Here is a 25,877-nt window from a genome sequence, read left to right on the forward strand (position 1 = left end):
AAGACCTCCCCGCACCCCCACGGAGAGAACAGCTGAGCCGGGAAGAGCTGAAGAAAACTGCTTTTTATTTGTTACTATAAGAACCAATTACAGAATCCAAGGTTAAAAAAAAACGGACAAAAGATCTTTATTTCTGAGAGTTGGCGTACAAAAGGCAGAAGGGGAGAGGAAGAACGAGCGAGCATGGGCTGGGGTTGATGCCAGCTTAGGGGCCTCAAACTTCAATTGGGAAAGTCCGGACACCGGACAGGAAGAGAACCCCCCAGTTAAGGGAAAAAAAAAAAAAAGAAAAGAAAGACATGGCAGTGCACACCCCCCTCCCCAACTCAGGTACAGACGCCTGACATCTGTTTCCTCTTCCTTTTCCCCTTTCACAAAGGGAGGCGACATTTTTAAAAAATTAAAAAACCCTCCCCACAAAACTGTCCAAGATTGACTGAGGGTCCTACCCCCAAAAACAGGCCAGGTTCCCCACACAGGCCAGTTCCAGCAGACAGTCCATCACCAGGCCCCAGGAGCGTGGAGAAGGGAGCAAGCCCTGTGCTGGGGCCACCAGAGGGCGCCCACCCCCTCCAGAAACACACACCTGCTCCCTCAGTCACAGCCTCACTCCTTGGGGTGCTAGAGGAAAGGGGGCGGTCTTGGTGCCTTAGGCACCGCCCCTCCCCACAGATACTTAGTCCTCCAGAACGATGGGCTCATTGGTGCTGACAGGATGTGGGGGTGCTGCCAAAGGAACTGGGGGCCGCACTGCCAGCAGTGGTGGTTTCACCTTCAGGGGCAAGTTGGGTCTGCGAGCAGCCCGCCGCATCTCCAAATGCGTAAGCGATTTCCTCAAGGCCCTGGCCAGGAGAGGGAAGTTAAGACACAGCAATTCTGCCTTACTGCCCTTTCCCTCCTGGTAACCCGGCCTGGCCCGGCCCGGGCACTCCCAGGCTTCCTGGAGCTGGGCTTTCTCAGATACTGCTATTTCTCATGACCACCAACCAGCGTTATCAACCTCTCACACCCTCCCATGGTGGGCTCCCTACCTGGTATCTTTTGTGGCCACAAACACCACAGGATTGGGGGCATCAGCTGGGTTTAGTTTCTGACGCTTGGCTGCTGGCTGCGAGCTGGAGCGAATTCCAGATGTCAGAGGCCTTCCATTGGCGGAGAAGGGGACTCCTACCCCTGCCATCTGGAAAGGGAGAGAACCGCTCAGACTCCTACCAGAAGAATGGCTCTTGCACCCACCTCAGGCCTGGCCCATCCCAGTCTGTCAACTCACGGTCTCATAGGCCCTCTTCACCATGATGCCCCCCAATCCTCGGTTCTGGGTCAGCTGGTTTCTATTGATAGGTGTCTTGGTGCCCCGAGGTGTTTTTGGTTTCAAAGGTGCCTGGGCCACTACAGGGGTGGAAAAAAACAAAACACAAGAAAGATATAATTTTCTCTTCCCTACCCAGTTTCCCCTCCTCAACTCCATCTCTTTCTCCAGGGTCAGTAGCTGTCTGGGAAGGGTCTGGCAAGTGATCACCAATATATCAGAAATCTCACACACAAACACAAGTGATCTCATCAAATCAGTTCAGCAATGCTGGGCAACTTTGCAGGAACTCATTAACGTACAAAGTATGGTGAGACTAACTCCTCTCTCTTAGAACTCAATGGAAAAACAAAGCAGTGAGAGGGAAGGTTCTTGACAGATAGCAAAAGGGCTGGGAGGAGCTTGACTCCACCCCGAGTGGGTCCCTGTCTGGAACACAGCATTTAGGCTCAGTCTGCTTCTCCATCCCATACCCAGATCTTTGACGATAGTTGCCAGGGGCAGACGAACCAGAGGGTGAATCTTCAACGGAGTCTTGGCAGCCTTAGGAAGTCGAATGGAGCCTGGAGAAAGAAGATGAGAGTTTCAGAAGTTTTACAATTGGGCCTCTTCTGGGATCACAAGTCCTGTCTATAATCTGGTAAGAAACCTCTGTTTCCTGTCACCCCTACTGTCATTAAGCATCCAGAGAAACCTGCCACCAAGCCCTCCATGCCCTTACACTCTGCCTTGATGGCATTGGCGTTGATAGGAGCATAAGGTCGTCGGGCAGCCCTCCTCGGCTGCAACAGGTCCCTGCACATGCGTCTGGCAAGACGGGTCAGCTTTGTGGTCTGGAGCAGGAATGTTTGCCTGTTCTTAGCCAATAGCTTGGCCCGGTTGGCGCTGGTGGTGTAGGGGGAGAGACTTTGGGCTTCAGGTCTAGACAAATGGCCCCTTGAATGTGGCTCCTGGAAGAGGGACGCAAAAATTGGGGAGCTGTAGATGGACACTGAGGTTCCCCTTCTTCCTTCCATTTCTATCCGACCTCTTTACCACTAGCAAACCCAGCTAGCTTCCCAGCTGCTCTGGCCCCTCACAGCAAACCATCACCATATAAATTATCACCATACAAAGGCTTTCCCTTCAGCTCACATCCATGGATCTACTCCTCCCCTTGCCTGTACTCATCAATCCTTACTGTGGTGCCCCGAGCAGCCCCCTCAAGCTGGGTGGGGGTCTTCAATCCCCCATATTTCTTCCAGTAGATCCAACAGGAAGCACAGAGGCGGCACTGCATGTTGGGCGGGCCCCAGGCATACCACTGGGCCGACTGTGTGGCTGTCAGAGCAGAGAGAGGGAGGGCAGTCAGTAGGGAAACAAGCCACTTGAACCTGTGGACTGCTCAAATTAGAGCAGCCACGTGCCAGACACCTGGGACTCACTGTAACAGCTCTGCAGATCAGTACCTTCCCACCCTGCCAGGGGCTCACTATGGCAGCTCCCAGTCAGTCCCCCCACCCCACCCCATCTCCCCCTCCCCAGGAGCTCACTATGGCAGCTCTCGCAGGTCAGGCCTTTTTGGAAGCCAGCACCATTCATGCCAGGTTTGGAGCCCATGGAGATGATCTGGTTCGGGTTTGGCTTAGTGCTAATGGGGGTGACAGGGCGAAACAAGGGCATTGGTCACGGAAAAGGATCTCTTTCCAGCCTGTCTGTTATGAAAGAATCGGAGTCTGCCTCTGCCCACTCCAGTCACTGAGGAAGGCACAGGGGAAGAGAAGGAAAACCTGCCTGCCATCCTTACCCAGAACACTTACTAGGTAGGGATGTAGACCTGTTTCAGTTTGCTGTCTGCTTCAGCAGCTTTCAGTCTTTTCTGCAGGGAAAACAGGTAAGAATATGTCAGCAGAGAAAGAAAGTACCATCATTTTCAAAGACAGAGAGGTAGGGCAGGCCTCTGGTCCAGCCTCCCCGGGCAGCCCTTACCTGCTGAATATACCGGTCTGTGGTTTTCCACATGTAATAAAACTGGACGATGCTAGCAAGTGACTTCCAGGGTAGCTAAGGAGTGCAGAGGGGAGAAGAATGAGCCGGGCACCTGGCCTCAGCTTCTGTTCCCTTCATTTTTCTCCCAGCTCTCTCCCCACATCCACTTACAAAGTCCTGACGGATATCATTGAAATCCTTCCCATACTTCTCCAGGGCCTCCTCAAACAGCATGGCCTCTGAAGCGGACCATTCCTCCATCTCATCCCGGCACAGCACCGGGCCTCCCTGAGGCACCAGGGTCGACATGGCCTTAGCCAGGTCATAGCCATTCCTCTGCAGTGTATCCATGGCGTGAAACTACAAAGAAGGTGCAGCAGAGTGCTGAGGCCCTCCACCCCTCAGCACAACTCCCGGCCCCCTTTACACGGCCCAGCGCCCTTGGAGACACCCTCTTCTTCTGTCCCCACAAAGTCTAGTCTGTCCAATGACCCACCAACTTCTGCTCACCAGGGTGATGTCTCGGGAAGCAGCAGCTGCACTCATATGCAAGCTGGGCTGCCGAATGGAGCTGCTGCAATCCAAGGCGCGTGCGAAGGTGCCCACAGCTCTAGTGGGAGAGACAGAAGTCAAGAGGGAAGGAAAAAGGAAGCTCAAGTGCGCCGAGGAAACAGCCATGGCCAAGAATGAACAGCACTGTTCTCTCTCAGAGTGGGGCTTGGTCCTATGCCCACACCTCCTCCAGCCCACCTTCCCCATCCATCCACCCACCCCTCACCGGGCCACCACGAGGAACTGGTCAATCTGCCGGTCGGTGAGAGGGTTGTCTGGGTCCCAGACCTTCATCTCCATCTTCTGTTGGTTCCTATTATCCGACTCTCCTGGGGAAACAGGACAAAGGCACCATCAGCAAGAGGGAGGGAAGGCAGATTGGGGGTGTTGGCCTCACCTGCCCCTTCCCTGCTGAGAGTCCATCAGCCACCTGTCTGAGAGTCCAGGTGTCCATCTGTCTCTCTGGGGTTCTGTCGGGGTCCCGGCAGGGAACATGCAGACTGTGCCCCGCACAGCTCCAACACACAACACACAATTCAAGTTCCCCTCAGAGGGAGTTCACCCAAGTTGCCCGCTTTCTGTCCTGGCACTTACCCTCTGCCAAGCGATCTGGGATCTCAGCTTGGTATTTGCAACCAACTCTAATCTCTCCCTGATCAGCTAGAAGTGTCTTCTGCACAGGGTCAAACACCAGTGAGTAAAAAAAGCAGTCCTGGAGACGGGACGGGACGAGAGAAGGTAAATGGCAGCTGTCCACACAGGCAGGGTCCGGGTTGGAGTGCCCCCAGTTCCCAGTACAAGACAGTGCATCAACCCTGGACCTCATGACAGCCCTCCTTCCCGCTGGCCTCTTGGGGGCTACACTCACTCCCTCCTTCTTCTCCCAAAGCAATCCTCTTTCTCACCTCCTTTTCCAGGTACTGGCTCAAAATATCGGTCTCATTCAACAGGGTCACACTGCACTTCCCCCTGCAGGTAGGAGGTCAGAAGACCCTGGGTAAGCCCCTGACACCCACTCCAGCGCACTACCCCTGCATTTCTGGCCCGATCCGAGTCCCATACCGTATGTGAGTGGCTGGTAAGGATTCAAACTGCCGAGAAAGGAACAGCTCCCTGTGCTTCAGCTGGTGTCGCTGCTGCTCAGATACTCCAGGCTGCTTTGATTCCTCCTCAAATTCCCCTGGTGGATGAAGGAGGAAGAAGCCAAGTTGAAAAAGAAGCCACCTTCAAAACTCCAACCCAAGGAGAGCATTTCTTCTCTCAGCTCAGTTATCTCACACTCCCCCAGGCATCTGCCTTCCGTTTTTGTACCCGACAGTATTTCCCTCTATGCTCTTCTCGGCCACAGAAGCTCCCACCTTCCCATCAGCAATGCTCTGAAGGAAGAGTGGTTGTGGAAAATGTTGCAGAAACATACCCCAAACCCAGCTGATAAAGTTACCGCTCATTAAGCAAGGAGCTCTGAGAGCGTAGTGGTTATGAGTCAGGTTGCTAACCTCAAGGTCAGCAGTTCGAAACTACCAGCGGTTCTTCGGCAGAAAGATGAGGCTTTCTTCTCTCGTAAAGATCTACAGCCTCAGAAACCCTACGCACAATCACTATGAGTCGGAACTGCCACCACCACCACCACCACCACCGCCCACAGCAGGCCCAGGAAGAACCTCACTCACACTTGTCCCTTTCGTGCTAAACCAGCCCAAGGTCCAGGAGCCCAACAGGATGCAAACAGACCATACAAGGTTGTGCCTAGCAGTTCCTCTTTTCAGATCTCAGGGGACTCTGCTCCAAACTATTACGTGCAACCATCACTATCCCTTACCTTCGACTTGGCTACTTAAATATATGGGGGCTTTTCCAGACAGCACCTTTCACACCAGTACCTAAATCCTCCTCCCTGAGGAGCGGCAGCTTGCCCAGAAACCTTGGTGGGAAGGGTTAACTTGGATGGGCGCCAACAACGAAAGGGGGAGGGGCAGAAAAGCCTCAGGCCCAGGCTCATGGGTGCATTGTTCCCAACCTCAGGGAAAAGGGGGGGTGAGGGGGCAGCAGGCTCCACCCCTCCCCTGTGTGCTCCGGAAACCGGTGCTCAGGCTAGGGGGACCACACCCCCTGCACCCCTTCTGATTGGACAAGGCCAAGGTCAGCCCCTGCCATATGGGGCTGGAAACCCCAAAGGGACCAGGGAACTTGGTAAACCAAGATCCTTATTAACCCGTTCATGCCCAAAACAGCCTGGGGGTGGGGAGGAGGGAAATAATCTAGAAGGGAGAAACAAGACGTGGAAAAGCAAAAGAAGAAACTAAAGCTAAGGAAAACAGAAGGAAATATAGAGATAGAAGCTTAAAGAGGAAACGCTGTAAGATGGGGTGGAGGAGGAGAAAATGAGGGAAGAAAGAAATAGAAAAAGTGCCAGAAAAGTTTCCTGCCAGTTTCCGGTCTCCTAGCTTCCGGTTCACTCCCGCAGCGTATTCTCACCACCCTGTGATCACAAGATGAGCCTGCTTCCCAGCTGCGCCAATCTTTTCACCTTGCCCTCTCAGCTACCACCCAATGTCCCAACATACCCAAGACTAGCTTCCTCGTCCCCTCTTTACATATTATCCTGTTTGTCAAACACACACACTCACATTCACACTTCCCACTTACACACAGGTCACATTCTGGCTTTTCTTATCATGGTGCCTCCCTGCACCCTGCTTCTAACCCCAACATGTAAAAACAGGCCTCCCTTCACAGACCAGTCATTTTCCCACCCCCAAACTCACACCCCTGCCTTGGGCATGATACCAGGGGAAGCACGTGCAGGGACCTGCCCAGGTCTCAGACCCTGGGGAAAGTGTGGGGTTGGGGGTTAAAGACACTCACTGGCATTACTATCAGCCAGGCTGTTGAGGCTACTAGAAATGTCCCTTCGCCGGAAAAGACAGACAACCTTTGCCTCAACGTTTCCGTTTGCAGTCTGGAGAAAGAAAAAAAAAAAAAGGGTAATGGAAACTGGTCATTTGAAAACTGGAAATGCACAGAGAAAAGATGGTAACAACTGCGAACTTGCTTCTGAATGATCTCAGAAAAGCCCTCTAAATTAGGAGTAGAAACAGCCTTTCAAATCCTTTTCCTTTGCCCCCAGTTGATGGATAGCAAGGAAGCTCTCCACAAGCACTGAATGAATGAATATGCATTAGTACAGTACTTAAGCTTAGGGTCCTCTCAGCCTGAAGTTAGAGCCCTCACAAGAAAGAGCCCTTTGGGGGTGGGGGGACGAGGGCCGCTGCCCACTCACCTTGTTGAGCTCTTCAATTCGTCTAACCAGGTAAGGATTGCTGGAGGAGTTCTCGAAATAGACGTAGTCTGTAGGAAAGGGAGGGGAGAGCCGGGCAGATCAAAGGAGGAGAGGGAGCGTTAGCACCCAGATGCACGAAGGAATGGGCCTGATGAACCACTAGGAGAAACGAGGACCTCAAGATGTGGCCGCTGCCCTGGGGGCGGGGGGGGCTAGGAAAATCGGGAGGGCACCCCACACCCGCCACTGCTAGTTCCAAACTCAGCTCCTTCACTCAAAAGTGAGACTTCGGGAAGCGGCAAGACGCCGGGGTGTCCCCGAAGAACATGCAGCTCGGCGACGAGCGGGAGCCCCCCCAGACTCGGCCAAGTGCGCACAATAACGCCAAAGACAGGAGAGCTCCGGGCTCCCTCGCCCCGCTGCCTGTCCTGTCAGATTCTTCGGAGCCAGTTTTCCCAGCCCCACTTCCCGATCCGGGGGTCCCCACCGCAGCCCCGCAAGCGCCGTCGGGGCTGCCCCGCAGCCTCTCTCCGGGTCTCGACACTCAGTGGCGCCACGGTCCCCGCACTCTGATCCCGGTTCCGGTTCCGGTCCCGGTCTGTACTCCGGTCCACGCTGCCCCAGACGCGGCTCCGCGAGCCACAAAGTGCCAAGCCCACCGGGTCCCGAGCCCCAGCCTCTCCCGGCCCTGGCCCCGCACCCCCCGCGCCCGGTACTCACCCCCCACCCGGTACATGTTGGCCGCCATGGCCGTTCCCGCCGCCGCCGACTCCGGCCGCACAAAGGGGTCCGGGAGGTTCGCGAGGGCAGGGCTCGGCTCGAGGCAAAGCCCCGAGCACGGGGCTGGCGCTTCGCGAGAGTCTCGGTGGGGCCCGAGCAGCCGGAGCCTCCGCCGCTTCAGCCGTCGCGGTTCATCCCGGCCCGCGCTGTCGCTGTCGCCGCCGCTACCGCCTCACGCCCGGGACGCCGAGGCCGGCGCCGGTCCGCTCGGCTTCTTCCGGAACGAGTTCGGCTCCCGCCGGACCAGAGCCAAGCTTCAGCTTCCCCCACCCTCGCCGAACCCCACCAGACGTTGGGCCCTGTCGGACGCCGGGAAGGTTTGCCCGGCAGGTCTCGGGGTTCGCCTCCTTCCGGAACACCTTCGGCCGATCGGGAGAACAAGGCCCGGAGCTCGGCTTAGGTCGGAGAGCGAAACCTCAGAGATCGGCTACTTCCGGAAAAGGTTCGGGTCCTTTCGACCAACCGCGGCCCGACACTCGGTGATTTCCGTTACAGCTCGGCTCCACCTCCGAAGGCGAGAGAGGATTTAGGGTTAACACTCTCCTCGCCGGAGCCCTGCGGCCCCGATTGGCTGGCAAGGCTTTGGTCTTCACGAAGGTAATTTGCAAGCGGCTTTGCCTTTTATTTGCGTAGTTGTCTACACTCCCTAACCCTTTCGGCACTCCTCTCCTCTCCACCTGGGCCCTTGAAGCACCCCAGCCCTGCCCCACAAAAAGTACCAGGAAGCCGCTTTGGTTTTGGTTTATTGCCCCTCAGCAGTGTGCTCGGGAGTCGGGGTCCGAGCTGGGGCCGCCCGACTCGGCAAACAGTCTGGTCTGTAACAGTGTGTTCGAGGCCAGGAATGTCTTGAAGTTACGGGAAGGCTGGGCCCCTGGTCTTGGGGGAGGCGACGGTGCGCCGAAAGGCCAGTCGCCTGTATCAGGCGGCGGTCAGACATCGAGGGAAGAGGCGGGAGACAGAGACGGGGTTCGGGAGGGCGTGGCGGGCGTCAGTCCCACGCCTCCTGCGCCCAGCACGCGCCATTGGAAGATGCTGGCGTCCTTGCCGCCCAGCGAGACGAGGTGCGAGTCGTCGTGCGTGAACCGGACACTGGTCACGTGACTGCCGTGGCCCGCGTAGATGCGGCTCGGCGCCTGGCGGGAGGAGGCCGGGTTGAGGTGGCGCCCATGGCGGTGGGGTCCAACCTCTGGTCCCAGTTCCCCCAGCTCACCTTGGCGCGTGCGCACGGGTACTGGAAAAGGTGCACTTTGCAGAAGTCGTCGGCCACGGCCACCACGCGCTCATTGTGGGAGCGGCACAAGGAGTTGATGTCTGTCCCGTCGGAGCCGTCGGGCCAAACGCCTAGCACAGGGGCCGGCATCAGTCTGGCCGCCCCACCTGTCCGCATCCCCTCACGGCTTCGCCACCCACCAGCCTCAACCTCCTTCCAGGCAGGGCAGCTCCGTCCACCTAGTCTCCCACCCGGCCAACCTGCCCGCAGGATTCCACGGCCCTGCTCACCGTACACGTGGAAGCCCAACACGCAGGTGTAGGTGGACCACTCCCGGTCTCGGCTCTCATAGCGATTCCGCAACAGCTTGCAGCCTGCAGCCACATCCCCTGGGGAGGGGTTCCCACCCAGCTCAGTCTCACCCTGCCCTCAGCCCTCACAGCAGTGGCAATGTCCCAGAAGGCCAGCTTGGGAAGACTAACTTAAGGTGGTGGCATGTGGTCTGGTCACCATGGTTGTCTCATGGCCAGGAGCAACCCTCCCTAGCCCCTTGCTCCTCCTCAGTTTCTTCTTTGCTAAATCAACCCCTCCACAACTACCCTGAGAAACTTTCAACCAAAGGAATCTTTTCTTAGTTCATTTTTCAACTGCCTCAAGTCCCTGTGGGAACACACCATGTAGTGTAACAGCGGGTGTTTTTCCACACCACAGCTCTTCTGTAACAGTCCTTCTGCCTGGAATACCCCACCCATTCTCATCATCCCCTCCCAACCCAGCCCAGTTCCCCTCTCCCACACCCTCCCCTGCTGCCCCTTACAGTATAGAATCTCATAGTCCCCAGAATTGGACATGATGAAGTTCCCGTCCTTGGACCAGTCGAGGTGAGTGATGAAGCTGGAGTGACCCTGCAAGCAAGGGTCAAGAGGTTAAAAACAGCCACCATTTATGTCCCGTCTCCAGAGCTCCCTCAGGCAGCAGAGGGCTACAAGTCTACGTTTGTCATGCTGTCGCCATGGCCCACCCTCTAGCCCAGCTTCCTCACCACACAGCGGCCAAAGCGGCTAGACTTGGCACCATCACTGGAAATGCTATAGATGTAGATCATGTTGTCATGGGAACCGATAGCCAGGTACATCCCATCTGCAAAGACAGTCACTCAGAGAGGGAGGGGCCAGGGAAGGGCCTGGGGCCAGGGTGGGAACAGCTCTCACCTGGGCTGTACCTGACAACTGACAGCTGTTCATTGCCATCAGTGACGTCAGACATGATCTCTCGGGTCTCCGTGTCCAAAACTAGCCACCTGGAAGGGAGGAAGGGAAAGGCAGGGTGTGAGGAGACACCCAGGGAGCCATCTGGGACAGGGGAGAGACTGGCAGATTGAAGCTCCTCAGAAAAGCCCACAGAAAGAAGGCTGGAAAGTAGAAGCCACCCCTGCATTCTTAGGCTGGGAGGTGTCAAAGGTCAAGGTCCTCTCAGAAAGGAGTCAGGGACTATAGACCAGGGGACCCACTACAAGTTCCCCCCAGCTTCTCAACTCTGGGACCCTGAGCTGCAACCCCCTGCACTCCCAGCTTGGAGCAGAGAACCCTTACAACAGTGAACTGGAGAGGTCCTGGCTGCAGGAAGGACTGAGCCCTGGAAAAGCACAGTGGGGCTCCTGAGCAGCCTCCCCATCCCCTCACAGGAGTCTCTGCTCTCTCTCACCTCCCTGTATTCAGTCCTACGGCCACAACTGCCCCACTGGGGTGGAAGTCAGCACAGAGACCAGTCTCCTGGGAGGAAGAGAAGAATATGCCTTTTGATTGAGGGAACCAGAATGAACATCTGGTCTTCCTCCTAAGGAGGAGACAGGAACCCGGGATGGAACAGGGTTGTCACGGGAGCCTAAGCAAGGGGTGGTACTCAAAATATTTAACAGGCCTGCTGGTTGCGCCAGAGATTCTTAGTTGCTGGATCAAGGGAAGGTCAGGGGGGAAGGCCAGAGTACTGAAGATGACACCTTGTACCAACCAGCACAGAGGAATTTATACCCAGCAGTCCAAGCTGGCTACTTCCAGCAGCAGAAGGAAAGGGGTTCTTGGGGAGTAAGTGGTGGCCCAGAAATCCTGGGGTAGGGAATCCAGAGACAGACACTGTGCTCTACCTTGAGGTCAATGCTCCAGGCCAGCGCGTGGCCCTCCCCATCCCACAGGCAGAGCTGCCGGTCATGGCCACAGGTAAGGAAGCGGTTCTGGGACGGGTGGGTGCAGAGCCCCCAGAGCTCATCTGTGTGGCCCTGCAGCATGGCAGGGGCTGTCATCTAGGTTCCTCCCCAACAGCTCTCTTCACCCTCCTCCCTTGAGCCCTTGGCACCCCCCAACCTGGATGACAGGGGAGAAGCCCTGGGCCAGATCCCCCCTCAGCAACGCGTTCTTCGTGGTCCCCACCAGCAGCTCAGAGCCAGGCCCCTCAGCAATGGCCCGCACAGCCCCGAAGTGTTCAGGAATCTGCAGAGAGGACGGCAGAATGTCAGGGCTCCATAGGTTATCCATCCTTCCCTCCCTGGATCCCAGGCCAGCCTTTACCTCAGCCTCCTGGAGAACCACCAGTCCAGGCCCCCACTGGACCAGCCGGCGGTCCCGGCCGCCACCACTTAGTACTGTCCCATCGCGCCGAAGACACAAGGCGAAGATGGAGCCCTCATGAGCATGGGCCTGGGCCACAATCCCATAGGTCTCTGCTGACAAAGTCCCAGGTGGGTCACGCTCTTGGGGTGCAGGGTATTGGGAAGCAGGGGCAGGCTAGGCCATCACAAGAGAAGGTAGTAACTCCCAGCTGTTGAGTGCCTACTGAATCCTGTCTGTCTCTGATGCTACTGGCTGCCAGCAGGACTACCATTCTCCCATTTTAAAAACAGGACAACTGAGGCTCAAAGAAGTGAAGCAATTCATTAAAGGCCAAACAACTAGTAAAATTGGGATTGGAATCCAGGAGCTGGCAAACTCCAAGTCCCAGCCCTTCCTCTTTTTCATGCTGCCCCCATCCTTAGATGAGTTCCCAGAAAAGAGCCCTCCCATAAGGCCCCACCCCTTTCTTCGGTGCCCCTAGCCTCTCTGTAGTACAGGATTTCCCAGATGCCACCACCAACCACATACCTTTGGCCCCACCCCTGCCCGGGGTCTTGGAATCTGAGAGGCTGCGACCCCAGGTAAGAATGTGCCCCTCTGAGTCCCCAGTAAGAATGTCTCCATCAGGGAGGAACACAAAGCAAGGGATGAACTTGGGTTTCTTGTATTTCTGGAGCAGAGAGCAGAGGTCAAAGGGCGAGGCAAAGATGAAAATCACAGGACAGGTGGGGATGGGGTAATAATACTGGGATCTCTCATACTCAGTCAATCCCTTCCCAGCTCCACTCTGCCCTCCCCTCCCCACCTCACCCCAAAGACACCCTGTTTCCGGGTGAGGGTCCCGTTCCCAGGAACCCCTGCTCCACCACTCCAGTTCCAGAAGTGGACATGAGATTTCCCACTAGTGACGATGCAGCTGCTGTCCCGCGGGCTGAAGCCAACAGCTAGGACGGAGTCATTGGTGCTCTGAAGGGAAGACACGACGATTCAGCCACCCTAACTAAACACCATTATCCCACGTTCCCACCTATGTCCTGACAGCTAGCCTACAGAGTCCTGAGCACAATGTTTCTTCAAGAGCCCCAGCCATTCCTGATCAGTCTCCCTAATACCTAACACTGTGTAAAGTCAGAACTTCCACCACCTCAGATAAAGAAACCCATCAGAGGCTAGGAGATTTATCCAAGGTGACCCCACCAGAAAGGAAACAGATGTATCCAAGTCTCTGTGCTCTGTGCACCTCTCCAACCTCAGTGTCCCTCCCGGGCTCATCACCTTGATCTCAGCCAGCTTAGAGCCGCGGCTGCAGTCCCAAATGGACAGCATGTGTTCGTTAGAATCATCCACTACACAGAGGAATGCACCCTGGTCCTGAGGATGGGAGGACACAGTGGAGGGGTGAGGCCTGCAGGTGGGGGTTCCTGGTCAGGAAAAGGAGCTGGTGGGGTTCAGGAAAGCCAGGACTTCCCGGGCCTCCTGAGGACGTGCAAGGGTGGGTGGGTTCTGGGGCAATAAAGAGAGGGGTCTCAAGGCTCTGGAGCCAGCTCACCACAACCGAAAAGGCTAGGGCCCCCACGCCCCGCTCGAAGGCACCCAACCCAATCTCCTGCAGCTTGAGCAGCGTCTCGGAGTCCCAGACATGGACCACGGGCTGTAGGGGCTGGTGGAGAAGCAGGACAGCTGGGATGTCATGGGCATTTTCAGGGAGAGTGGCATTTCACCCCACTTGCCTGGTGCCTGGCCCTACCTTCCCATCCTTATCCACTCCTGCAGTCTGTCCTGAGGCAACGCGAACGCCATCTGGGTGAACAGCAAGGCTAAGTGGAGAGGTCACAAACGAGGTAAAAGGTCGGTCCTGGGCAGCCAGACACTTTGCCCATGTTTGCAGAGCACCACGGCAACTCTTCTGCCTGGCTCCAGGAGCACCAGTCCAGGCCTCTCCCTACCCACCCCCACTGGCCTTCAGTGGCCGTCTCCCAGGCCCCTTACCATCGAACGCAGTCTGAATGGCCCCGGTAATGTCTCTGGCCGCCTCCTCCAGGGCCCCCTGGTCCTCCCCCAGGCCGGTAGAGTACCACCACACAGGCAATAAAGTAGACCACCTCCCCAGAGCGCAACACAAACAGGTTGGAACGGGAGTCACGACCCCTGTACCCATAGCTGGGGATGGGATTCAGGTCAAGGAAAGGGTCAAGTCAAGGGCAGGGGAGGAGTTAGAGAGCTCCGGCAGCTGGCAGGACAGAGGGGAGGACTCTGAGGGGACTCCTGTCCCTAGAGATGCAGGAAAAACTGTGAAAAAGTGGGGGGAAGGGGCAAGGGCAAGAGTGAAAGCTATGGTTCCCCTGGGACCCAAGGGGGTAGGATACACCCAGTCAAGGCTGAGGGTCTCTGGGGGCGGGCCTATGGGCAGCTCCTCAAGGCTGCGGATGCCGGACGGGATGTACATGGTAATAGGACGGCCACGAAGGAACATTTTCACCGAGATGCCTTCTACAGAGAAACAAAAGGGACAGGGGGTGTCAACCATCACCCTGCTGTGGCCCCTTCCAGAAAAATCACCCGCCAGAACTCACCCCACCCCTCCAAAAAAAGCCCTTCTCTATCAAGTCGATTGTGACTGATGGTGATTCCGTGCGTGACAGATGGACCTAATCCCCAGGGTTTGCCTGACTACAATCTGAATGGAAGCCAATCGCCAGGTGCCATTGGGATGGGTTTGAACCACCAACCTTTAAATTAGTCCTCAACTGTACGTTGTATTTTCCACCCAGGAACCTTTCATACCTCACCTATACCCACAGCCATAGAGTTAACTCTAACTTACAGCGAGCCACCCTATAGGAGCTCTGGTAGCATAGTGGTCACGAATCGGGCTGTGAATAGCAAGGTCAGCAGTTCAAAACTACCAGCCATTTCACGGGAGAACGATGAAGCTTTCTGCTCCCGTAAAGATTTACAGCCTCAGAAACCCTGTACAGGGTCGCTATGAGTCAGAACCAACTCCACAGCACTTAACAATAACCTAGGACAAAACGCTGCCCCTTAGTGTTCCGAAAATAAATCGTAACAGATTTCGTCTTTCTCCCATGGAGCGACTGGTGAATTTAAACTGCAGACCTTGCGCTTAGTAGCCCCACGCTTGCTTAACCTGCCGCATCACCAGGGCTCCTTCCATTACCTCATGGGTCTCCGAAAACACCTCAAACCCTAACTGCAACCCACACCAGAATTCCCTTTTCCAAGTTCCTCTTTACGTACCTAAATTATAATTGCTTCTCCTAGATCCAGGGCCCCCAGGGCTGGAAAGGGGATCTTTGCCCCCTCGGCTGTTGGGAAGAGAAAAAAGCATAGGGATTGGGGTCAGAGCCCAAGCAAGACCTGAGGGGGGCGGGGCACGACACAAGAAAGGTACCCAGTTTGCAAAGTGTGCGAGGTAGTTGGGGGAGTTTTCCCTCCATTTAAGAGATGAGAAGATTGAGGCTGAAGAGGCGTGAGTGCTACACAGCTCACAAGAGGCAATGCAGGGCACCAGGCAGCCTTCGGAATCTCAATTCACACAGCCTTTTCCTCTAGACCACAGGGCCTCTGGCAGGCATATCAGCCACCTCCCTTTCCTTTCCCCATCTGTAAAATGGGGCCAAAGGAGCTCTGGTAGCTTAGGGGTTACGAATCGGGTTGTGAACCGCAAGGTCAGCAGTTCAAAACTACCAGCTGTTCCGCTGGAGAAAGATGAGGCTTTCTGCTCCTGTAAAGATTTACAGCCTCGGAAACCCTGTACAGGGTCGCTGTGGGTTGGAACCAACTCCACGGCACGTAACAACAACAAAATGGGGCCAAGGTGAATCCAAAAGGTCTAGCAGCCCTGCCTACCAGGGACCTGGGAGGCAAGCAAGAAAGTCCTCATCAGAAGAAATTATAGGTGAATCCCAGAAATCACTACCTAAGGGTGATAATCTCTTTTCAGAAAATAAAGGTGAGACCACAGTCAGGACTAGAATAAAAACCACACGTCCTGAAGCTGGGTCCACTATAATACAACTACACTCAGGTCCTGGGATTTCTCCTTGCCCTCTAAAATAAAAACTTGGTAGATTTGCGGGGCTGAAGCTCTAGGACAGCTACCCACGAAAAGCATGGGAGCTTTCAGAAATCCTCTTAGGATCTCAGACGGTGTGTTGGGATCTGGTGGAACCGGGGCAAGAACAAGAGTCAGAAGAGCTGGGTTCAAATCTCCTGAAGCTAGCTGTGTGACCCCAGGCAAATGACTTACCCTCTCTGAACCTGCTTCCTCACCTGGACAATGGGCAGCATGAGACCACCTACCCCCCAAGGATGTTGTGGGGATTGAATGAGTTGGACGAGGTCGAGTGTTTGGCACAGTGCCGGGTGGGTACACAGCAGGCGCCCCGTGAATGCTTGCTCCTTTCTTCCTGTTGGGCAATGAGGTCCTGCACCCCGCCCAGGGAAGGGAGGTGAGGGCTGTGGAAAGTCAGAGTCTGAGCACAAGGCGGGGCAGGTGGGGGGGAGCCTCGCCCACCTCTCGGTGCTCCCAGACCGCAATAACAGGTTGGCTGAGGAGGCTGCCTTCCGGGAGAGCTTCTGCCGGGGCCGCTCTGAGGGGGATGAGGAGGAGGAAGAATTTCTCCGTGGCCTGATGGGGGTGCACAGAGCCGGACCAAGGGTTACACCTCTAATAATGCTTCCTAATCCTCCCAGCCCCCCCGCCTTGGCCACAGGACACCTACGTGTCAGCACGCTGTGGGGGCTGCATGGGCTTGAGGACCCCGGGGGGGCCAGGGGAGCCAGTACCACTGCTGCTGCTGCCCCCTCCTTCCAGCTGGGATCCACCGGGCTCTTCACTGCCCCCTGGGGGAGCCTGGGGCCCATTGCTCAGGCCAGAGGGCCTGGGGGGCAGTGGCTGCGTCTCTGGCTCCGTCTGAGTACCTCGGCTCACCAAGGAGGGGCTGCATGTGGGTGGCAGTCCCGGGGGTGCTGCAGGGCTGCTGGAGACATAGCAAGTCAACCTGAAGCCCCCAGAGGTCCCAGGAAGGAGGAGTCGGGGGTAGGATGGCATGCATACCTGTCCCTGATGGGGGCTGGTGTGACAGTGCCCTGCAGTGTAGCGGGGAGTGACTGTAGCCGCAGCAAGCGGAGGGCTTCTGCCAGGGCTGCCTTCACCAGCTCCATCTCCTCCTCCTGCACCTGAAGGCGCCGGCTCAAGGAGAGCAAGGCCTCCTGAGTAGAGCCCTCACCTGGGAGCAGGCAAGAAGCAATCAGAATGCACCTCAGAAAAGGATGCATGTCCTACAGGAGGGCCCCCTGCAAAGAGCTCCGGGTTGAAGGCTCGCCCAGAGGGGAGGAGATGGGTGGTAGCAGATCAAGGGCCTCCTCCTGTCAGGGCAGGCGAGGAACCTGGCAAAGCTCCCTTCCTGCTGCCGTCTGAGCCTCGGAAAGACAGCAAGTACTACGGAGTGCCAGGGGGAAACATGGAGTACTGCCGAGGAACGTGGGAGCCACAAAAAAGCACAGTACTTACTGGTGAGGGAAAGCAGGGAGATAGGGGCTTTGCAGAGCAAGCTCAGATCTCCAGCGGTGGGGGCACCAGGGGTGGCACAAGAGTAAAATCACCCTAATGGACCCAGAGTACCAGAGATGAGCTTCAAAGTGATAAGATTAAGGCTATCAGTGGAAAGCAGGGTCTCAGTGAAGGTTCCAGGGTAACGTGGGAGTCACAAGGGACCCGAAATACCAAAAGAGGCCCAGAGTGGCATAGAGGGCAGGGAAGCACTTAGGAGCACACAGTAGCAAGGGACTTGAGCAACTTTGGGGAAGTTCTGAAGTGACAGCAGGAAGACCCTAGTCTAGGAACAGGGACCGAGGAACAGTGGGAGATGCTCGGCGCCCACGGGACGGAGAAGCACGCGGAGACGCCATCAGGCGGCGGCAGCGCACTGGCAGCGCCCGACGGGCCGCCCGCCCCGCCCCGTACTCACCGGGCCCCGCGGCCCCGTCCATGCGGCCCCCGGGCTGCTCCGAGCGGCTGCGGTGACGGAGGCGTCTAAGCCGCGGGGGCCATGGGCCAGGGAGAGGGGAAGGGAAAGCACCCCGGGGCGCGCGCGCAGAGGCGCCGCGCCACCCCCGGGGGCGCTGTTGGGCGCGGGGCAAGCGCCTGGAGGGGGCGCTGTGGGGCAGGGGCCGCAGTCGCAGAGCCTGCAGGGGGTCTCAGGCTCTTCCGGGACGCGCTCGGCTCCCGGGGGTGGGTGGCGGGACGGTCCCGGGCCCCAGCGCCACAGCACAAACAGGCGCCGGACGCGAAGCCGCCAGGAAGCGCGGGAGGGGGGCGGGCCGGGGGGGGGGCGGATCGCTTGGTAACCCCTCCTTGTCCGGGCCGGGGCCGGGGCGGGGCCAGCCACTGACCCCTTCACCCCGCCCGGCCTCTGGTCTCCGGGACGTTCCGGACTCCCCGCCCCCAGCTCCCAGGGAAGTTTCCGTCCGGGACCCAGTGCCCCTCTGGCTGAGCGGAGAAACAACCCTAACTTCCGCGAGGAGACAGGGGCTGGGTCGAAATGGGCCCTATGCCCGGGGGCGGAGCTTCTCAGGGGCAAGGCCAAGGTATCCTGAATTTTGGCAGACCGGGCATCGGCCGGTGGTTATTAAGGAAGGCTGGGAATGGAGACTGCCCTGGGTATTGGGATCAGAGTGGCATTAACCCAGTCCAAGCTGGGTATCGCTGACTCAGCATCCTGGTCCGGTCAACCCCAGACCCGACAGTTTTGCATTCCCTCAGACAGAGATGGGAGATGGCGCCAGTGCTGCCACTGGTGCTGACCCTCCAGCTCCGCATCCGTCTAGCATAGGGACTCTGGTTCCTCTGCTGGCTGCTGGCAGACTGGTGGCCTCACCATTCTCTGTAGCGGGCACCTCCTGGTCCAGCTGTGGCCCCTTGGCACCTTCCTGTCCATTCCCTGTCTTGCCCCAGGTTGTCCTAGCAGCATGGGCAGTGGCTCTGGGCACAGGATTCGTGGGTGCAGAAGCCAGGCGGGCAAGTCTAGATGCAGGTCGATACCCACCTTGAAGAGGGGTCCTGGGCCCACTCCTGGTGGCACTGCTGGGCGTGGGGGCCTCCTGGTCATAGCTCTGGGGCTAGCCCTGGGTTTACCTGGGAGTCTGGGCACAGGGCTGGAGGAAGGCCTAGGGTCTGCCTTGGCTCACTACAGGCATACAGAGTTACCCAGGCAATGTCATGCCAAGCGGCTGATGGATGAGCTGCAGCTGAGATACAACTGCTGTGGGCACCATGGCTACAAGGATTGGTTTGGGGTCCAGTGGGTCAGTAGCCGCTACCTGGACCCCAATGACCAGAACATGGTCAAGTAAGTGATTGGCTTCTCCCTGCCACACAACCTCCTCCCAGACAGGCTCCCTTCTGCTTTTCCGAAACCCTCCTCGTCCCAAAGGGCACAAATGAATTAAGAGCCTAGTGGTTGCGAGACTGGATCACAGCTCTGCCCTTTATCAGCTCTGCGATCCAGGGCATGTTACCAAACTGCTTTGAGCCCATTTCATCATCTGTAAAACAGAGATAACACTTGTACTTATATAGGGTAAGGAAGCCCTGGTCGTGTGCAGTGAGTTATGCGTTGGGTTTCGAACTAAAAGTTCGATGGATAGAATCCTCCAGGTGCTGTTCAGGAGCCAGATGGTTTCAGGGATTTACAGCCTCAGAGACTCTAGGGAGCAGTTCTGCTTTTCTCTAGAGTTGTTGAGTCGGATTGCCTCAGCGGCAGTGATGGCCGGGACCACATAGGGTGGTTGTAAAGACGAATGATGCATACCTGGCACATAGTAAAGCCATCAGTACATGTTTTTACTGTCAGTTGCCCCTTCCCAGCTTCTGCCTGGGTCCTCTCTCTGAACATGCTAAGAGCCCACCTTCCCTTTGTAGCCGGATCCAGGAAGGTTTATACCTCACTGACAGGGTCCCCTTCTCCTGCTGCAACCCTCACTCACCACGACCTTGCCTGCAAAGTCGGCTCTCAGACCCCCACGCCCACCGCATCTGTGAACCCCAGTAGCCCACTTTAAACCTCTGGGTCCAAGGGTGCCACAGGGTACTGTTGAAGTATTACAGCGGCTGATGAGCACCCTGTGCAACATGCTGGCTGGCACCTTCCTGCTACAGGTCAGTCAGCCTCCCTCCATCTGAAATGCCCCCTACAATCCCAGGATTGCCGACCCCCTCCTTGATCTCTGCCCCTTTGTTTTCCCCTCAGACTCTGGTGCTGCTGGGCCTTCGGTACTTGCAGACAGCGCTGGAGCAGCTCGGGGGGCTTCATCAATGGGGAAGGAGAGTCCTAAGGGTATGTCTTTCCTGGCCAGCTGAAAGACATGCTGAAAAAGTCCTGGCTACAGGGAGGCGCTGCCCACAGGCCAGCCCCTGAGGAAGTTCCCCTCCTGACAAGGGTCTAGCTGAGGCCTAGAGGTCCTTACCAAGGCTTCTAGTGGGAGTGCCTGGGATTCCAGGAGGAGGGTAGGCAGTCAGAGGGTCTGGAGTGAGTGAGAAAACCAGGTGTCCTGGGACCTAGCTCTCTGTGGTAGAAACCACCAGCAAACAGAGGAAACGGGGATGGGAAGTCACCCGCAAAAGAAGTGGAGACAGTTTGTATATTACAGACTCAATAAAGCTTTGGGACTGAGGCCACTGTCCTTCACTTCAAGGGGGAGGGGACTTATGTCTGATGGAGAAGCCAGGACCCCACGGTTTCTACCTGGGGTTGGCCTGGGCAGCAACAGGTGCCCACCATGTGAGATAAGAATGCAAGCCCTAGATCCGCTAAGCGCTAAGCAAAGGAAAGAGAGAGCCTTCCAGATTGAGAGTCTTTATTCCGGAGGTAGGAGGGGGGTCAGCATGCTGAGGTGGGAGGGTCCAGCCCAGCTCCTCCAACTCCCCCTCCCCCAGTGCATGCCCATCCCCAATAAATTACCCAGTTTACTCAGCTGCCCTCCCTCCTGAGGCGGTCTGCCCTTCTGCTCCGCCCTACAAGGCTGACCCTGGCTCAATACAAGGGCTGCTTGTCCCCGGCCTGTGGGCACCACCACGTGGCAGGCGGGGGTTGGGGGGAGGGGAGGAGCAGCTGGGCCACACCCTAGGGCTGGAGGGACAGAGGGGCCAGCCGGCTCTGATGGGTCAGGACTTGGGAAACCACATCCTGGGCAGGCCAGGTGCCCAGTCCTACAAGGTCCATCCATGCCTGTGATGGGAGGTGGTGGTCTGCTTGGGGTGTCCTGGGCACCATCACACCTCCATGGCCGGGTCTGAGCCCCGGCCCTGCCGCTGCAGCTGTTCCTCCTGCTTCAGCTTGGGCTTCTCTGTCCGTGTGTGCCACACCAGCACCTGAAGGGGGTGGACTTCTGTTAGAGCCGGGCCAGGGCAGGTCTCGGGTCTACCCAAGGAACCCTGGTGGTACAGTAGGGTAAGCAGTGTACTAACTGTACAGTCAGTGGGAGAAAGATGAGATTTACAGCCTCAGAAACCCAAGGGGCAGTTCTGCTCTGTCCCAGTGGGCAGTAGCTCCAAGTTGAGATCGACTTCATAGCAGTGGGTTATTTTTTATTTCACCCCTTACCCTCTCTATGCCACTGGGGTACTGAGGCTGTGGGAACCAGTGACAGGAGACCATGCGTCCTCTGGCTCCCAGCTTCCCCTTCAGGTGAGCAAGGTTGAATCTGAGCTCTGGAGGATCACCCCTTGGCCCTCCTCCCCTTCTCCCATCACCAGCCCATTTCAGAGCCTGCCTTGGGCTCCAGCCCCTTACCCGTGTGCAGTTGGCAGCCCGTGGCTCCAGGTCCTTGGGATCCACAAGGTGGCTCAAGAGACTACTCTCCAGGTGGCCCCGGGGAGCAGTGCCATCAAACTGGGCATTGGGCTTAGCCAACAGTGAAGACAGGGCCACAGCAAAGCCCGCCATATCCATTGGGAAGGGCCTATTTGGCTCCCATGCCGTGTGGAAGCCCACAACCCGGCCATCCTGTACCCGTGGACCCTCGAATCGCAGGCCACCTACTAGCCCCACGGGCCACACTGAGACACCTCGAGTCCAGCGCATCTAAAGGAGGTCAGGAGAGAGGAAACACAGAGACAGGGTGGTCCAGCAGAAAGGGAGCAGCAGGCAGGACCATTTGAGTCATTCTCCCCCATTGCTCCCTATTCCTGTCCCAGCAGCCCCCAGCAACACTGGTAACCAAAGCCACAGATCAAGCTGCCCCCACTTGGCCTCATTCCCCATCCCAGTGCTCACCTCCTCAAAGAGCTCCCGGCTGTAAGTGTTGTCATCGTCCGCAAAGTACACAACTCCCCGAGTCCCTGGCGGGGGTGGGTCCTTCTCCCCACCTACTGCACCCCCGCCACCCCGGAGCCAGTCCAGGGCCTTGTTCCGCTGCTCTACACCACGTGGCCGAACCCAGCCTGGCTCACCCTCCCGAAGCCTCTGAGCCTTGGGGGTGAGGACAGCCAGGTGTGTGAAGAGGAGGCCGGAGGCGGCCAGCAGCCCCGAGACCAGCGGGGTGGGTCCCTCAGCGTCTTCCACCAGCAGCCAATGCAGTCGGGGCACCAGGCTCAGCGTCTGGGACAGGCGCACCAGCTCGGCCTTCTGCACCAGCCTACAGGGGAGAGAGATGGCAAGAGGGGAGGGCCCACTTGACCTAGCTTCGGTGGCTTGAAGATCAGAACTCAACTACAGGACAATAAAGCAATTTAATAAAGGAAGCAAGTGTAAATTGCTACAATTTTGAGGAACCTGACCTATACTTATGGATGTAGTAGCTCTAAATACTGAAAAGGAAGGTGTCTTCACATCAAGAATCAAACCTATCCCCTCTGTACACAGGGTTGATGGGGACAGGTTGATGGGCTACCTAAAAGGGGGGTGGGGGGCTATAAAGGCACAAAGTGACTGGCTTACAGGGTTTCAAGAGAGAGTTTAGTTTCAGAGTGTACAAGGGAAGGTAGAATCCCTACTGAATAGTTTTCATCTTTGTCTAGGTGGGTTTGGTGAAAGGAGATGGGGATAGGATTCATTTGATTCAATAGTAATTGTTATCATGATTAATTGCTATTGTCACAACTGTAAAGGCAGAAATTATGCAACAAAAAGGGGGGAGTAGTTAATCTTACATTCCAGGTACAGAGGACCCCAAGACCATCAAGAGAGAAGAGCATGAGTGGAATGTGGAACCCTAGTCAGAGAAGCAGCAACATCAGAGATGGAGGCAGAGGTGATGACATGGAGAGATAGAGCAGCAGAGATAGAGAAAGGCTGTGTGCTGGCAGCGAGGAGGATGGCTTGCAAAATGTGCTCTTTGTTTAAACAATTATATATTCCTGTGTACATGAAAAAAACACACACACACACAAAAAAAAAAACACAGAGGGAACAGAAGCAAATACTGTTAACCAATGACGCACGGGGGGATTGTAATCATTGCAATGAAACAAAATTATGATTGGTTGAGTGCAAAACCGATGTTCTCCCATGTGAACTATCACTTAATTCATAATAAAAGCTTTTTTAAAAAAGCATCTATTGGGGACACGTGGCTTGTCCTCCTAGACCCCTTCTGGCAGCTTCCATAGCCTGTCCCCAAACTCCCCACTGACATTCCCTGTCCTGTTCCTTCAGTCCAAGTCTGTCACCCACCTGAAATCCAGGCTGTAAGAAACTTAAAGGCACAGACTCTGGCATCAGGCAGATTTGGATTTGAATCCTGGCTTTGTAACTGGGTTAGACATTAGACTACTAACTGCAAGACTGATGGTTCAAACCCACTAGCTGCCTCATGGAAGAAAGATGAGACTGCCTGGGCCTACAGTTTCATAGTCCCGGTTACCATACATAGGACCTTTATGTGTTGGGACTGACTTGATGGCATTGAGTTCGGTGGTTGTTTTTCTTTTTTTGTTTTTTGTAACTTGTTAGGTGAGATGTTTTGAGAAACTGACTCAATCTCCCCAGCTGTAGGTAAAGTGGGGAAAAGAAGTTCTAGTGACACAAAGCTAAGAACTCAGCAGCTAATGGGAAGGTGAGAGTTTGAACCCACCCCGTGGTTTCACATGAGAACACGGTGATCAGTGATCGGCTCCTGGAAAGATTACAATCGAGGAACCCCTATGGGGCAGTTCTGTCACATGGGGTTATGAGTCAGAATCGGCTCCCCCTGTCCATGACACCCAACAACAACATAACAGAAATAGCAACATTTTCATACAATGGTGCTCTAAAGAGGAAATACAATCATGACTCTAAAACATCCGAGAAACCAGGTCCTTTCTCACCTGTACTTACATTTCCAGGTGAAAGCATTTCTACTGGAGGAACCCCAGGGACTCATTTCTCTCCAGGGGAGGAGAACTTAGCAGGTTTCCAGAATGGAGATGTTGTCTCTCAGCCTGTCCGAGGTTGCTTTCTCCTCCAGATCTGCCTGCCGGACCCAGTGGGAGTGGGGAGGGGACCATGGTGGTCTGTAGCTACCTGTGCCTAGGTAGGTGGCTCAGTCATCAGTCATCTGATTCCAGGGATGGACCCTGGCATAGGTATACTTTGGGCTACAGATTCAACACTACATGTGCCCATTGGTTTTACCAGTGACAAAACTATATTCTGATTCTTTTATTTTCAATGTAAAACAGCACAGTGTCTGGTAGAATGGAAGCATGCTGGCAATACTGGCTGGGCTTACTATTTCTCCACCATGGCAAGACAGTAGGGCCAAACTCATTTCTACTTCAAGTCAGCTAGACGATCTCAAATTTCCTAGCCAAAGGCCTCCTAAGAAAAGAGCGGTAACTCACTGGCAAGCTTGAAATGTCTTTGAAATCTGATTGTCCGACCTAAAAATTGAGTAGGAATCTTGTATGCGACTTCATGTACATCCAGGTCAATTTTAATAGAAAAACAACCATATGTCCCACCAATCTTTGAATAAAAATAGACTTCATTTATCCAGGTATTTGGCATGCCCTAGTTTAAGGAACTTCAGTTTGAAAGGGATGATAGTTACTGGTAATTGGAATGTTGAAGTTGGAAACAAAGAGAGGCAAGCAATCAGTACTTAGGAAATATGACCTTGGTGATAGAAATGACACTGAAGATTGCTTGATAGAATTTTGCAAGACCAACAACTTTTTCATTGCAAATATCTTTTATCAACAACATAAATGGTAACTATACATGTGGATGCTGTAGATAAGCACTGGACTGGAAAACACAAGGTTGGGAGTTGAAACCCACTAGTTGCCCCTTGGAAACCCTATAAAGGGTCATTATGAATGGGAACCGACTCAATGGCACTTCACACCACCAACATGATCACCCGTGGACCTGGCAAAGTGTAATACACAGGAAGTAAATTGACTGTGGGAAGAGATGAAGGAGCAACTCCACATCATCAGCCAAAACAAGGCCAGGACAGACTGAGGTTCAGAAGATCAACAGCTCATATGCAAGTTCAGGCTGAAGCTGAAGGCAAGGCCACCACAGCCTAAACCCGACTTTGAGTATATCCCATCTGAACTTAGAAACAATCTCAACAGATTTGATGCATAGAATACTAATGATCAAAGACCAGAGGAGTTGTGGGATGACACCAAGAACATCATACAGGGCAAAAGAAAACGGTCATTAAAAAGAAAGGAAAAAAAGACAGTAGAGACTCTGAAACTTACTCTTAAAAGGCAGAATAGCTAAAGGAATAATGAAGTACAAGAGCTGAACAGAAAATTTCAAAGGGCAGTTCAAAAAGACAAAGATTTACAAAGAAATATGCCAAGACCTGGAATTAGAAAACCAAAAGGGAAGAGCAGACTCAGTATGTTTCAAATGGAAAGAACTGAAGAAAAAGTCAAGCTTTGACTTGGAATACTGAAAGATTCTATGGGTAAAATATTGAATGATGCAGGAAGCATCAAAAAAAGATGGAAGGAATAGAGTCTCTGTACCAAAAGTAATTGGTCGGTGTTCAACCATTTCAGGAGGTAGTATGTGATTAAGAACCAATGGTAGGAAGCGGCTGCGGACTTTAGACCCAGAGAGGGAGAGGGGCTGTGTGCTGATGACCAGGGGGCAAGCTTGTAGTGTATATACCCTTTGGTTGGTTGATGATGCATGGAGGGGATTG

The 25,877-nt window shown here is 55.3% G+C and overlaps 4 protein-coding genes across 4 annotated transcripts in view; 1 reads left to right on the forward strand and 3 right to left on the reverse strand.

Annotated features, from left to right (window-relative positions):
• Positions 1-48: 48 nt before the first annotated feature.
• On the reverse strand, positions 49-8,253 carry MTA2 (metastasis associated 1 family, member 2). Its single transcript, XM_006875009.1, has 18 exons — positions 7,830-8,253; positions 7,110-7,177; positions 6,695-6,788; positions 4,892-5,009; positions 4,735-4,798; positions 4,424-4,541; positions 4,056-4,158; positions 3,788-3,887; positions 3,449-3,637; positions 3,278-3,352; positions 3,109-3,167; positions 2,842-2,939; positions 2,490-2,629; positions 2,031-2,259; positions 1,783-1,872; positions 1,271-1,389; positions 1,032-1,180; positions 49-842 (listed from the first exon to the last, which is right to left on the reverse strand). Exons 1-18 carry the CDS (start codon positions 7,855-7,857, stop codon positions 677-679), a joined length of 2,007 nt encoding a protein of 668 aa, XP_006875071.1. The 5' UTR covers positions 7,858-8,253; the 3' UTR covers positions 49-676.
• Positions 8,254-8,818: 565 nt separating this feature from the next.
• EML3 (echinoderm microtubule associated protein like 3) lies at positions 8,819-18,024 on the reverse strand. Its single transcript, XM_006875010.1, has 22 exons — positions 17,699-18,024; positions 16,786-16,957; positions 16,451-16,705; positions 16,243-16,356; positions 14,964-15,031; positions 14,072-14,195; positions 13,695-13,865; positions 13,453-13,522; positions 13,255-13,365; positions 12,981-13,076; positions 12,516-12,671; positions 12,234-12,375; positions 11,664-11,815; positions 11,460-11,585; positions 11,243-11,374; positions 10,804-10,871; positions 10,311-10,399; positions 10,142-10,239; positions 9,917-10,004; positions 9,390-9,488; positions 9,100-9,230; positions 8,819-9,022 (listed from the first exon to the last, which is right to left on the reverse strand). The coding sequence occupies exons 1-22, from the start codon at positions 17,718-17,720 to the stop codon at positions 8,819-8,821; spliced, it is 2,688 nt and encodes an 895-aa protein (XP_006875072.1). The 5' UTR covers positions 17,721-18,024.
• A 481-nt stretch (positions 18,025-18,505) lies between these two features.
• ROM1 (retinal outer segment membrane protein 1) lies at positions 18,506-20,174 on the forward strand. Its single transcript, XM_006875056.1, is given in 8 exon segments — positions 18,506-18,591; positions 18,593-18,652; positions 18,654-18,802; positions 18,805-19,078; positions 19,651-19,826; positions 19,829-19,887; positions 19,979-20,038; positions 20,040-20,174. Coding segments are annotated over 8 exon segments (999 nt in total).
• A 394-nt stretch (positions 20,175-20,568) lies between these two features.
• The window catches only part of B3GAT3 (beta-1,3-glucuronyltransferase 3 (glucuronosyltransferase I)), a 9,557-nt gene continuing 4,248 nt past the window's right edge, over positions 20,569-25,877 (reverse strand). Inside the window, exons 3-5 of the mRNA XM_006875011.1 lie at positions 22,004-22,364; positions 21,521-21,811; positions 20,569-21,099 (exon numbers count right to left, since the gene is read on the reverse strand). Coding sequence (XP_006875073.1) covers positions 21,001-21,099; positions 21,521-21,811; positions 22,004-22,364 — 751 coding nt within the window. The 3' untranslated portion in view covers positions 20,569-21,000. The remainder of the gene's footprint in view (positions 21,100-21,520; positions 21,812-22,003; positions 22,365-25,877) is intronic.

Source organism: Chrysochloris asiatica, unplaced genomic scaffold, assembly GCF_000296735.1.
Source record: "Chrysochloris asiatica unplaced genomic scaffold, ChrAsi1.0 scaffold00310, whole genome shotgun sequence".
Classification (NCBI taxonomy): Eukaryota; Metazoa; Chordata; class Mammalia; order Afrosoricida; family Chrysochloridae; genus Chrysochloris; species Chrysochloris asiatica.

What these genes read in the sequence shown, in the direction of transcription:
- MTA2 (XM_006875009.1), bottom strand. Translation starts at nt 7,857, where the DNA reads ATGGCGGCCAACATGTACCGGGTGGGGG. An exon ending in CAGACCGGTATATTCAGCAG is followed by an intron (nt 3,168 to 3,277) that starts GTAAGGGCTGCC and finishes TTTTCCCTGCAG; the next exon opens with AAAAGACTGAAAGCTGCTGA. An exon ending in AACTATCGTCAAAGATCTGG is followed by an intron (nt 1,390 to 1,782) that starts GTATGGGATGGA and finishes CCACCCCTGTAG; the next exon opens with TGGCCCAGGCACCTTTGAAA.
- EML3 (XM_006875010.1), bottom strand. Translation starts at nt 17,720, where the DNA reads ATGGACGGGGCCGCGGGGCCCG. An exon ending in GCTTCTCCCCTGTCATCCAG is followed by an intron (nt 11,375 to 11,459) that starts GTTGGGGGGTGC and finishes GCCATGCTGCAG; the next exon opens with GGCCACACAGATGAGCTCTG. An exon ending in GGACTATGAGATTCTATACT is followed by an intron (nt 9,489 to 9,916) that starts GTAAGGGGCAGC and finishes ACCCCTCCCCAG; the next exon opens with GGGATGTGGCTGCAGGCTGC.